Genomic DNA, 13154 nt, shown 5'->3' on the forward strand with positions numbered 1-13154 from the left:
CCAACAAAGCCTTATGAACTTTGTGTTCAATGCCATATCCCCAGCACCTAGGTGTTCGGTCTATCTTGGTTCTACCACTGTATTACTTTGCTAAGGCTGCTGTAACGTAGCACTACACATTGGATGGCTTAAACAACAGAAGAGGATTGTCTCTGAGTTCTGGAGGCCAGAAGTCCTAGCTCAAGGTGTCAGCTGGCTGGTTCCTTTGGGGGCTGTGAGGGAGAATACCTCCAGACTGCTCCTCTTGCTTCTGGAAGTTTGCTGGCAATCTCCAGTGTTCCTTGCTTTATAATTGCATCAGCCAGACCTCTGCCTTCATTTTCATATGGGGTCTTCCCTCTGTGCATGTCCGTGTCTGAGTCCAAATTGCCCCCTTTTAGAAGGACTCTAGTCTGAGTGCATCAGGGCCCACCCTAATCTAGTGACTTCACTTTAACTCGATTAGCTCTGTAAAGACCAGATCTCCAAATAAGGTCACACTCTGAGATACTGGGGGTTAAGACGAGAACCTATCTTTTTTGGAGGACGCAATTCAACCCATAACCACCACTTAGCAGCTGTACGACATGGGGCAAGTTAGTTAGCCTTCATCAATAAAATGGGTCTTAATAATTCATTGCACCTACTTCATCTGGATAATGAAGATAGTGCCCCTGACAGCAAAGAGGTTATCACTGCCCCCTTATGTGAGCCATACAGATAATGACTTGAAAAAAAGCTCAAGAGCATGGGCTTTGCAGCCAGGCAGCCAGGGTTTGAGCTCTCTGCACTTGCAGGCTCGAATACTGCAGAAGTTTCTTAATTTGAGATCAAGCATATCTCCAGATACACAGTATTATAAAATAATGCACGCCAAGTCCTTAGCACACAGTATGTTCTCTAGGAATGTCCACTGTCACAGGCAGGGCTGAGGCAAAGATGGACAGTGTCACCTCATCCCACTGATGTCTTGCAAGTTTTTCACTCATCACTTAATCATACATAGCAGCAGAGCACAGGAAGCTTGATCACAGAAAACACAGTAGAGCCGTTACATGGAATTGGGTACCAACTGTAACAAAAAGTTGTCTTTTGAAACTTTTATTCACTATCACTCCTATCCAACTGCCTACTGACATCATGTGGGGACATCCACCAGAAACATCAAACTAACCCATCCCTTGGTCTCCCTGCTCACCCCATGAAGTAGGCCCCGCCCCCAGGGTCCCCGTTGCATCTTGTGGCTTCTCAAGCCCACAGCCTGGGAGAAAACCTGTGAATCCTACTTGACTCCTCTTCTTCTCTTGTATCCCAAATCCAATCCATGAGCAAATCCTGTTACACCTTCAAAATATATCAGAATCCAAACCTTTCTCCACTGGTGCACCTATGTTACAGCAACAGCTCCTAAATCGTCTCCCTGTTTCTGCCTTGCCTGACTCCTACCCATTTTCTAGCCCCCACAGAGCAACTGGAGCCGGCTCCAGTGGGCTAAGCCGGGCTACGCTACTCACTCAACTCCCCTCCGGGGCTCCCCTACGCAGTCCCTGACTCAGTGGCCACTGTCAGACTCCAGTTTTAAAGGACCTACAAGACTGGATGCCCTCCCCACCCGTTACCTCTATAGCCTTGTGTACTACCCTTTCCCCATCCCTCGCCTGCTTTGTGACCTCACTGGCCTCAGACACACGAGAGCCTCCACACTTAGCCAAAGGGCACTTTCTCGACGAAGCCTTCCTTAAAGACCCCATTTAATATCACAACGTGTCCTCAACACTCACCGTCCCCTCCCTTCTTTACTGTTCCCATTCGCTCATCACTATCTACCCGCCCGTATATTTTGTTTATCATCCAGCTTTCCCCTGATCCCGGTGTGGGCAGAGTCTTGGTTTTGTTCTCTGCTCTGCCCTGACACCTAGGACAGTACTAGCACGTTGCAGGGACTCCCATAGCTACTGAATGAATAGCCAATGCTTTTAAAGCTCCTCCAAAAAGGGTTCATCTGTACTCGATAACCTGCATTTTAAAAGGTGGGTTAAGGGGCGCCTGGCTGGCTCAGTTGGGAGAGTGAATGACTCTTGATCCCAAGGTCGTGAGTTTGAGCCCCAGGTTGGGTATGGAGATCATGTAAATAAATAAACTTAAAAAAAAATAATAATAAAAGGTGGGTTAAAACGATTAAACATTTTAGGAAGTTTGTCAGGCATATTGAAACGAGGCTTGTTTAACGGACTACCTTGTGGCTTGAGAACTGCATTTACCAAGTTTATTATCTTACCTAGCTCAAAATGCGTATGTTCCTGAATAAACAGAAAGACATCCTGTATTCATGGACTGAAAGACTTAATACTGTTCACATGGCAACACTCCCCAAAGTGATCTACTGAGTCGATATAATTTCTGTCAGAATCCCACCAGGCTTGTTGGCAGAAACTGACAAGCTGATCCTAAAAGGCATATGGAATTTCAAGGAATCCAGAACGGCCAGAACAACAGTGAAAAGAACAACAAAGAGCAACAAAGTCATTTCCCCATTTCAAAGCTTACAAAGCCTCAATAATCGAAATGTGCGGTGTGGGCATAAGGATAGACAGGTCAATGGAAAAGAAATGGAAGTCCAGACATAAACCCAACTTATGGCCAACTGATTTTCAACAAGGGTTCCAAGGCCCTCGGAAAGAACAGTGTCTTCAATGGATGGTGCGGGAACAACTGGATTTCCTCATGCAAAAGAATATGCTCGGAGCCTTACCTCACATCATACACAAAAATTAACTCAAGATGGATCAAAGACCTAAACATAAGATCTAAAACTGTAAAACTCTCAGAAGAAAATACAGGGGCAAATCTTCACGATTTGGGATTCAGCAAGTTTCTCAGATATGACATCAGAAGCACGAGCAACAGAAGAAAAAGTTGATAGCTTGGACTACATAAAACTAAAAAGTTTTTGCATAAAGGATGCCATCAAAAAGGTGAAAAGACAACATAAGAATGGGAAAAAAATATTTGCAAACCATATATCCAATAAGGGCCTAGTATCCAGAATATGTAAAGAACTCTTACACATCAACAACAAAAAGACAACCCACTTTAAAAAATGGGCAAAGATTTTGAGCAGAAATTTCTCCAAAGAAGACATACAAGGGTGACCAGCAGGCAGCTCAGTCGGTTGAGCGTCCAACTCTCAGTTTCAGCTCAGGTCACAATCTCATGGTTCGTTGTTTGAGCCCCACACTGAACTCGGCACTGATGGTGTGGAGCCTGCTGGGGATTCTCTCCCTGTGTCTCTTTCTCAAATAAATAAATAAACAAACAAATATACATACATATTTTATATGTATACAGATGGCCAATAAGCACGTGAAAAAATACCCAAATTATTGGTCATTAGGAAAATGCAAATCAGAACCACAATGAGACACCACTACGATAGCTATCATCAAAATTTTTTTAAAAATCTAAAAGTAAATGTTGGTGAAGATACGAAGAAACCGGAATGTTCAACCATTGCCAGTGGCCATGTAAACTGGTGCCACCTCAGAAAACAGTCCGGTGGTTCCTTAAGAAGTTACACATAGAATTACCACATGACTCAGTAATTCCCCTTCTAGCTCTCTATACCCCACAGGAATGAAGACAGATGTTGAAACAAAAATTTGTCCATGAATGTTCACGGCAGCACTATCCATAAGGGCCAAAAGGCAAAAACACAAGTGTCCATCGGTAGATGAACAGACACACAAAATGTGGTCTATCCATACAAAATGTGGAATATCCATTCAGCCACAAAAGTCAATGAAGCAATGACACACGCTACAACATGAATGAACCCTGAAAACAGGCTGAGTTAAAGAAACCAAACACCGAAGGACAGTGTGCATTTTTCATGAAATGTCCATAGACACAGAAAGTAGATTAGTGGTTGCCGGGGCCTGTGTGGGGAGGCTGGGGGGGATGGGGAAGGTTTCCTCTCGGGGTGGTATAAACCTTCTGGAATTAGATAGTGGTGATGGTTGCACAACACTGCGAATGTAGTAAAAGCCATGTAACTGTAAGCTCTAAAACGGTTAAATGACAAATTCTAGGTTATGTGAATTTTACTGCAACAAAAATAATGGACACACCCTGTCCCAAAATAAGTATGCTATTTTTAGATTCCAGGAGAGTCAAGCGCTAAACTACGGAAACATCTAGAAGAACCTGAATATGCCTAAATCCCATTCCAGCGCTTCTCCCTTTCCCCTAAAAGGGAGACCCACCTTCATGAATGACAGTGACTACTGTGTTTAGCTTGCACATTCCAGAGTCAGAGCTCTACAGCCAAAGAACTCTCCAGCTCTTATCTGCTGTTTTATTACACCTAGTTATCCCAGCAAGCACCAGCCGTGGCATTCACAAGTGATAAATACACCTTGAAAGAGATCACGTCGTTTCCCGGCCACTACCTGTCATGACTGCCTACCTCCACTGTGCCTGACGGCCATCTGTGAAGGCCGGCAGCTGCTCTCTGGTAGTCGGTGCCGGACTGCTAGCTGGACTGTAATCATGGTCAGGCTGCTGGAATTTTTCACTCCCTCCCCAGACCCCTCCCGCATTCCCTGCAGAGGTCAATTCTTCCCCTTCGTTAGAGGACCCTGGTGTGTGTGACCTGGTGAGTAGAGATCTGCAGAGTAGGTATGGGTATCTCTCAAGTCCCATATGGCACTAGGGTTCCAAACTCAGGTATCCTGGCCAGGGGCCTCGGCCAGGCAGCAATGGAGCCCGGGATTGGCACCTTCAAGCCCGAGTATCTTCTACCTATAGTAGAAGCACTGGGTATTACTAGGTCATCCTGCTGGGCAGGATGGGAACATGCAGTGGTCCCATCTATAGGATACAAGGTCAAACCTGCATGTGACCAGTTTTGCTCTTCCTAGACTTGGCCCTTTTCTCCTAGTCCAAACACACTCACAATCTCTGGGCAGATTTCAATATTGATGGTAACTCATGGAAGACCAAAATTTGACAATCTGCAGTAAAAATGGCCATTAAAGTAGACCGAAAAAGAAAAAGCCATAAAAATCCTAAGTAGTACCTGAAAAATAATTCATCTTTGAATAACTGATTGGACAATTTTATAGTTTATCTTGTTTAGATGTAAATATAGTTGAGAAAGAGACTGTTCAGCTATTCCATTGACTATATCCACGGTATAATTCTATGATCAGGAAAAAAAAAAAAAAGGTGGTAAGTATACTGACCAGGATAACAGCAGGTAACTGGGTGACAGAATTATGGGTAGTTTTTTTTTTTTAATATGAAATTTATTGTCAAATTGGTTTCCATACAACACCCAGTGCTCATCCCAAAAGGTACCCTCCTCAATACCCATCACCCACCCTCCCCTCCCTCCCACCCCCCATCAACCCTCAGTTTGTTCTCAGTTTTTAAGAGTCTTTTATGCTTTGGCTCCCTCCCTCTCTAACATGGGTAGTTTTTCTTATCAGTATTTCCTAATTGTTATAATCAACATGTTGTGTAACAACAACAAAAAAAGATAATTCCCTGCCTGGCCTAGTCAGTAGAACAGGCAACTCTTGATCTCTGGGTCTTGAGTTCAAGCCCCACATTGAGTGTAGAGCTTACTTAAATAAATAAAAGTTAAAAAAAAATAAGATCTTTTTTTAAAAAAGGTAATTTCTTGAAATAATAACAAGACAGTGGTGTCCCCCCCTCCATGCAATCCACTCTCCACCCCACCTACCTTGTTGAGCTTGCCCAGTGAAGATATGAGATCCGCCCATTCACTTGAGGACTCAAAATTTCTTAAAGCCTTTTCAATCACTGAAGAGTAATTTCTGTATCTGTAATCATTTAAGAGTTCCTGCTCTTCCGGATCCATCTTACATTCTCACAGTGGAGAGAGGATCTAAAAGTGAATTAAGAAATAAATGAGGGAGCTACCCAAGGACACAAAGCGTTCCCAGCCCAGAGCTACAGAGGACACGCGTCCACAAACACTACTGTGCACAAACGTACTCAGCAATCCAATTCAAATATTTAGCAAGGCTTCTGGGCCAGGCACTGTGGTAGATAAAAGATAAACAGTTCCGGCCCTCTTGGATTCTGGAGACAAATGGACGGAGCAGAAAAGAAGCAAAAATGCTAGGATTCCTGAGTTGACAAAATTAATTCTAGGCGTGAAACTTACAAAGCGGCAAACCAGTCTTGTTGCCCACTGGTAATTCTGAACGCAGGCGGCCCTTCCCACTGAAGGGCATTTATAAAGGCTAAGGAAAAGCAGGTCAATGCTATTACCCAGAACAACCTCTTTAGTGATCTAGTCCTTTTTGACTAGACTATGTTAGAGGATTGGAAATATTCTAGAGGAAGATCTGATGGAAAAAACAAGAAAAGTTTAAACAATAAGGATGTAAGAATGCAGTATGTGACCCCAGTGTTGCCAGAAATCCACCATGTGCCTGTTCGGTCACTGAGCTCCAATTACCCACCCATCTCCCCAACCAGGCACTGCCCTGACAGCTTCATGCCTCAGTGTGAAGAGTCTGGACGCAGGGTGGTGACACCAGGGCCCAAGCAATCACCATTTTATTCTCCTTGCCTTTGTATATTCTTTGATGGATTCTTTTATTTTTCCCTGTGGCTAGATGCATTCATTATGTATGAACCACTGCAGCTGGTATAAAGCCTGAGACCTTTATGGTCTAATCCCAGCTCCAATGGCAACCATTTCCTCTTCTTTTTATCCTCAGTGCGACAAAAGGAAACAAAAAATAACACAGAATACTGCACTGATTTGACTTTGCGGAAATATCTGTCATTTAAACATTATAATATATGCGTGCTTAGGTCAAGTTTTGTTTTTTTTTTTCCTTCATTAAAAAAAATCTGTAGGTCAATCTATCAGTTTATTCAAATAAATAACAACTCTGATATTATTCCAGGGGTGCCTGTGTTTGGCATCCAACTTCGGCGCAGGTCACGATCTCCCAGTTTGTGAGTTCAAGCCCCGCACTGGGCTCACTGCTGTCAGCGCAGAGCCTGCTTCAGATCTTCTCTCTCCCTCTGTCCCTCCCTGGCTCGTGCTCTCTCTCTCTCTCTCTAAAATAAATAAACCTTCAAAAAAAAAAAAAAGCTATTCCACAAGATATGGAAATGTTGAAAGTCACCAAGTTCCTTACTTCGACATTTTTCTCAAAAAGGCTGCCTTAAGGCTCTGATTTGCCCTCCTTCTTTGGCCTTCATCTGATTAAGATCTATGTAAAGTATGGCAGGCATCTACCCTAAAATTCCTTGTCCCCTTTTCCATACTAAGGGAATGCTAAATTTGCTCGGGGCAGTGCTAACAGTTCCCCGCCTCCCTTGCAGCTAGGTGGCCATTAACAGTTCTAGGCAATGAACGGTCAGCAGAAGCTGGTGGTGGGGCCATCAGGAAGGCGGTTTGAAAGGAGGTAGACTCTTCTGGCATGGGCCTCCTGCCCTTCACTCTTGCCCTTCTTTCTGCCTGGAACAAAGGCTTAATGTTGGAGGTGAAGCCACGTGTGGCAACCAAGAAGAAACCACCATCCACAGTGTGCAACTTTTGTGGGTAAGTGGAAAGACACAGCAGCTGAGGCCAGAGATGGCTTTAAGAAGGCATCACGTCAAGCCTAGACACTCTGTCTCTGGACTTGATGTTTTCTGCACAGAAGAGATAATGTAAGCCACCGTTTAATCACATTTTGTGATACAACCAAACACGATCAAGCCTGATTGATATACGAGGCTGACAGTCACTAGTACGTAGTCTGAAAAGAGAATAAAATGTAGAGCACTGTGATGTAATTAAATATACTGAAAATGCCACAGTGAGTTTGCTAACAAAGTCGCATGTAGTCAGTCGAAATGGCAAAACCACAGATGAAAGAAACTGAACTGTAGGGGAGCCTGGGTGGCTCAGTCAGTTAAGAATCTTACTTTTGGTTTCAGCTCAGGTCATGATCTCACAGCTTATGGGTTCGATTACGTATGTCGGGCTCTATGCTGACAATGTGGAGCCTGCTTGGGATTCTCTCTCTATGCCTCCCACCTGCCCACCCCAGCGTCTCTCTTGCTCTCAAATAAATAAAAAGGAAGGAAGGAAGGAAGGAAGGAAGGAAGGAAGGAAGGAAGGAAGGAAGGAAGAAACTGAACTGTAGATACGAAATGTTCTTGAGGCCTGGATCTTTCATTTACTGGCCTTGGCAAAGTTCTAAGAATCCCATGATATCTGCTAGTTCACTTTCTGGTCATTCTGGGCCCACTCTGAGTTCCCAAGGCCACCACAACTTTCAAGTTTCTCACGTCAGTGGGCCTTTTACCACTCAGGAGGACTGTGTAGCAGACCACTCCCTCCTTTTCAAAACAGCCTCCTTTCAGCCCACACACTCCTCTGGCCCCACCAGCTTTGAGCGGGTTTCCTTCTCTGTGGTTCCTTCTCCTCTGCAGGCTGATCCTCCTCTACCTGCTGCCAATGTTGGCATGTCCTGGTACCAGGCCTTGGGTCCTCTCTCTTTTTATCCCTGGTCATCTGGCAAATACCATCTTCAAGCTAATGACCCATACATTCATAATGTCTGCCCAAACTTTCCCCTCTGAGGTCCAAATCATGCAATTGTCTGCTTGACTCTTCCACTCGGATGAGGCATAGTGTCTCAGCCTTAGTGCATCCCAAACATCCATCAACAAAATACGGTCTAGCCATACAATGAACAGAGTACTGATATACATCACAGTACGGGTGAACCTGAGAAATACATAATGTGGTGGAAGAAGCCGCACAAAAGGTCGCATACTGGATGATTCTGTTCATACCACATGCCCAGAATAGGTGAAGCTACAGAGAGGACGAGCAGATTAGTGGCCTCCTAGGGAAGGGAGTAACAACAGGGAGTTGTTGGGCACGGGATCTTCCTGGGTTAAAGCAAAAGTGCAAAAACTGGATTGTGGCAATGGTTGCACAACTCTGTGAATGACTAAAAATCACCGAACTGTGCCCTTAAATGAAGGTTATGATCTGGAAATTACACTTCAATAAAGCTGTCTTTAAGAAAACCCTATACTGTCGGGGCACCTGTAGCTCAGCCGGTCGAGCGTCCGACTCTTGATTTCCGCTCAGGTCACGATCTCATGGTTTGTGAGTTCGAACCCCGTGTCTGGCTCTGTGCTGACAGTGTGGAGCTTGCTTGGGATTCTCTCTCTCCCCTCCCCTGCTAATGTGTGTGTGTGTGTGTGTGTGTGTGTGTGTGTGTGTGTATGTGCACATGCACGCACACGCTCTCTCAAAATAACCTTAAAAAAACTATACTTAAAAAATGTTTTTAATCTTTATTTTTGACAGAGAGAGACAGAAAGACACACAGAGAGAGACAGAGTGCAAGTGGGGGAGGAACAGAGAGAGAGAGAGACACACACACACACACACACACACACACAGAATCCAAAGCAGGCTCCAGGCTCTGAGCTGTCAGCACAGAGCCCGACACGGGGCTCTAACTCACTACCTGTGAGCTCATTACCTTAGCCCAAGTCGGACGCTTAACTGACTGAGCCACTCAGGCGCCCGCCCCCCCAAAGAAACTATACTTTTGATGCGACCTGCTCAACATGCTCCTTCTCCAGTCTTCCTTTCCTCAGAAAGTGGCCCCACCATTCACAAGACCTCTGACATCATCCTGGATTCTTCCTTCTCTTCACTTGCCACACTCAACCCAAGTCCTGACACTTCTTCCAAAACACCTGTGGCCTCAATTGCTCTCCATCCCCATGGCACCACTGTGCAAGAAGCCACCTTTCCCCTACAAGCTTGCAGGTATTTCCTGACGCTTCTTCTTCACTCTTGCCCCTCTCCAATGTATTTTCACGTAGCACCTCAAGAATCCTCTTAAAACATACTTTACAGTACATCTCCACAATGTTTATTGTTATTTTTAATGTTTATTTTTGAGAGAGACAGAGAGTAAGTGGGGGAGGAGCAGAGAGAGAGAGAGGGAGAGAGACACAGAATTGGAAGCAGGCTGCAGGCTCTGAGCTGTCAGTGCAGAGCCCTATGCGGGGCCCAAACCCACAAACCGTGAGATCATGACCTGAGCTAAAGTCGGACGCTTAACCGACTGAGACACCCAGGCGCCCCTACACCCCCACCATGTTTAAACTCTTCCCATTAAGCTTACCATAATCCAAACTTCCTCGCCCCTCACCCCATGGCCTACAAGGCTCCATCTATCTCTCTTTGAGGCACTCTGCTTGTTCTAGAGCTAACTCAGCCTATCACAGAGCCTTTGCACATTCTGTGGCTCTCTGCAAAAATATACTGGACTACGTATATCAACGCACACAGTAAAAATTGCCCACTGATCCTTGGGAAGGCTTGTCCCTTTTTCTGAAACACTAGCCATCACACTCCTTAAAAATATTAAAGGATGGTAATGAGAAATGGTACTTTATTTTCCCGAGTAAGGAATTAGTACACCCAGAGAAACCATAATTGGGTTTTTTTCCCCAGGAAATTTACAGGTTTGAAATCCAGCATCTCTGAACCACTGCAAAACTCCATACATAGTCTGTTCACTGTATTAAGTGTCTAAGTACAGGGAAAGGAAACATGGAAAAAAACAGAGTTCCGCTTTCATAGTTCAGAACATAACTGAAAGAGGAAATACCTAAACACATAATTTCAATTTCAGGTGGCACACGCAGGGACAGAGGGTGTGCCGACATAACACTGGCACAAGGAAAGGACAGAGGAAGCCCAACTACCAGCAGAGGAGTCCTCAAAGTCCACAGGTTTGGGCAGCTAGTTAGTAGGAAGAGAGCCTCGGTCAGCGATCAGGCTCATGTTTAGGAGGTGGCGCCATTGCTCCTGGCAAAGAAGGGGTTGGCCAGGTAAGAGCAGGTAACTGGAGCAGTTCAATGTCATGGCTGGCTACGTGAAGAAAGTCTATCTGGTGTAACTAAAAGCACAGATGGGAGGTTTGGAAAGAGGCATTCAAGCAAACTCCTTTATTTCAAAATATGGGCATTCAATACTATGCTACTACACAAGCCTTCTGGGCTCAGTAAATCCATCATTATGCATGCATTTATCTTATGCAACACACAGAAAGAAGCCTAGGAGATGGGTATTATCTTGATGCTGCTCAAGATGAGGATATTGGGAATCAGAAAAACTGCCCAGGGCCCTCAGCAACCAACTGGCAGAGTTAGGGATCCAGTTCAGGTCAGCATAATGGTACACAGCTTTTACTACATTATGCGGCAAGTAAAATGAACAGTTCAGCCCTCAAATAGTTCTTTTGACAATGCTCTTGCAACGTATCCTGAGTACCTTTCCTGTGAGAGGCTCAGCTCAGCAAAACTGATGGAGTCCCACAGACTACTAACAATTAAATACACAAAGGAATAACCATATAAACAAGTACATCTGACCAGAAGTAGCCGCCTTAAAATCGAAAATGTCAGCAAGAAATCTCTCACCTTTTCCATTCCTAATTTCTTAGAAAAACAAGTTCAGGTGAAAAATCAACTGCCCAGATCAGAAGGAAGTTAACTGTAAAGACACGTACATGAAAGAACATGGGAATAAGATGAAACCAGGGTGAAAAACGACAAATAGCCACCCTCTCGCAAGAACATTAGATAATGACCCTTAGTCTACAGCACGGAAACACTCTTCTGCCAATGGTTTAATCAACTCTGGGGAACATTATTTTGAATTCGGTCTTTCAGAGTGGTAATTAAATTGCAGCGGAAAAAAATTTAAGACCCTAACGGGAGCGGGCTTTGGGGACGGGGAGGGGGGGGGGGGGGAGGCCTCCATCGCCTTACCAAAAAATCCTACAAAGGTTTCTCCAAATATTGAGCAACTGCCCCAGGTTAGGGAAACACCTGCGGCTAACAGTCTCCTTCAGCAGCCCTAGGAGTTGCTAAAGGTCCAACCACGCCGGCCGCAGGCGACAATCCTGCAAGACTCCGGGGCCAGGATGGGGGGAGAGCGCTCGCACTGCGGCTCGGATCTCTTGTCTTGGGGGCAGTCTAGGAGACTCTGGGGTCCTCCCTCATCAGGAAAGCCCTCAGTTTACAAAGATTTCAGTCCCTAGCCCTCCGCCCGGACCAGGACGGCACAAGCAAACAAAGGCGCGGCTTGCGTCGTCCGCCGGCCGAGGTGAGGGGAAGGCGGGCGGTGACCCACCTGACCTCCACCTGCCCGACGAGAGGCCGGACCGGCCCTGTGTGGACTTGGCCGCACTTCCTTCGCCGCAGAGGGCCGGGGAGACTGGGGGACCCCGCCCTGCCCTCGGGGTGTCCCCGGGGGTCCCGGGCCGGAGCCCACGCCCACGCGCGGCCTCGCCGGGGCCGGCCCCGCACTGCAGCAGCGCCCGCCGCGGGCCCCGGCCGCGCTCGGGGGGCTCCCCTCGCCCCGGGACCGCCCCCACAGCGCCGCTCGAACCCTGCGCGTCCGGGGGGAGGACGCCCGCGCCGCCTCGCCGCCCCAGGGCCCGCGGGAGGAGACGCCCGGGGCGCCCGGGCTTCGCCCGGCGGCCGAGGGCGCGGTGTCGGCTTACCGGCGGCGGCGGCGGCGGCGGCAGCGGCAGCGGCAGCGTCCCTTGTCGGCGGGCGCGCCCACGTGCGGCGCGGAAGAGCCGGCTGGGCTGTGGCAGGTAGAGCGAGCGGCCCGCTGCGGCTCAGTCGGGAGCCGGGACCGCGGAGGAAGCACCGCGCCCGAGCCGGAGCGGCCGCGGCCCCAGGCGGTGGGGCGGGACCGTGAGGAGGGCCCTCGGCATGGAGGCGTGGTCATGGCGGGCGGAGGCGGAGCCGGGGCGGGCCCTCGGCTCGCGGGGGCGGAGCCGGGGCGGGACCAAGGGCGAGCCCTCAGTGCAGGGTCAGAGGCAGTAGGCGGGCCTTTGAGCCGGGGGGCGGGATCAGGAGGCGGTACCTTAGCGTGAGGGGGCGGGTCCTGGGCGAGGACTAGCGAGCTCGGGGCTCCAGCCTCCGGTCTTCCATAGCTTCCAGGCGGTGGGCGTCGCTCTGAGTAGCAGAGACTAACTGCCGCCCTCGCAGCGGGTCTGCTCTGGGGAAGGCCTGCTCGGGTGGGCGGGGTGGCTTCGGCTTTCACCTGGGGCTCCCCCGCCACCCCAGAATCTCGGTCAGTGAAT

At 47.5% G+C, this 13154-nt stretch overlaps 1 protein-coding gene across 3 annotated transcripts in view; it reads right to left on the bottom strand.

Annotated features, from left to right (window-relative positions):
- The window catches only part of DOP1B (DOP1 leucine zipper like protein B), a 106277-nt gene extending 93502 nt beyond the window's left edge, over positions 1-12775 (bottom strand). For 2 of the 3 annotated variants that reach the window (XM_043593636.1, XM_043593634.1), the window contains exons 1-2: positions 12574-12772; positions 5726-5891 (exon numbers count right to left, since the gene is read on the bottom strand). In XM_043593636.1, the coding sequence (XP_043449571.1) occupies positions 5726-5863 (138 nt within the window). In that variant the 5' untranslated portion in view covers positions 5864-5891; positions 12574-12772. Of the gene's footprint in view, positions 1-5725; positions 5892-12573 lie in introns of all 3 variants that reach the window. The other variant, XR_006299299.1, reaches the window with a different exon arrangement.
- Between the last annotated feature and the right edge of the window lie 379 nt (positions 12776-13154).

This window comes from Prionailurus bengalensis, chromosome C2, assembly GCF_016509475.1.
Source record: "Prionailurus bengalensis isolate Pbe53 chromosome C2, Fcat_Pben_1.1_paternal_pri, whole genome shotgun sequence".
Lineage (NCBI taxonomy): Eukaryota > Metazoa > Chordata > Mammalia > Carnivora > Felidae > Prionailurus > Prionailurus bengalensis.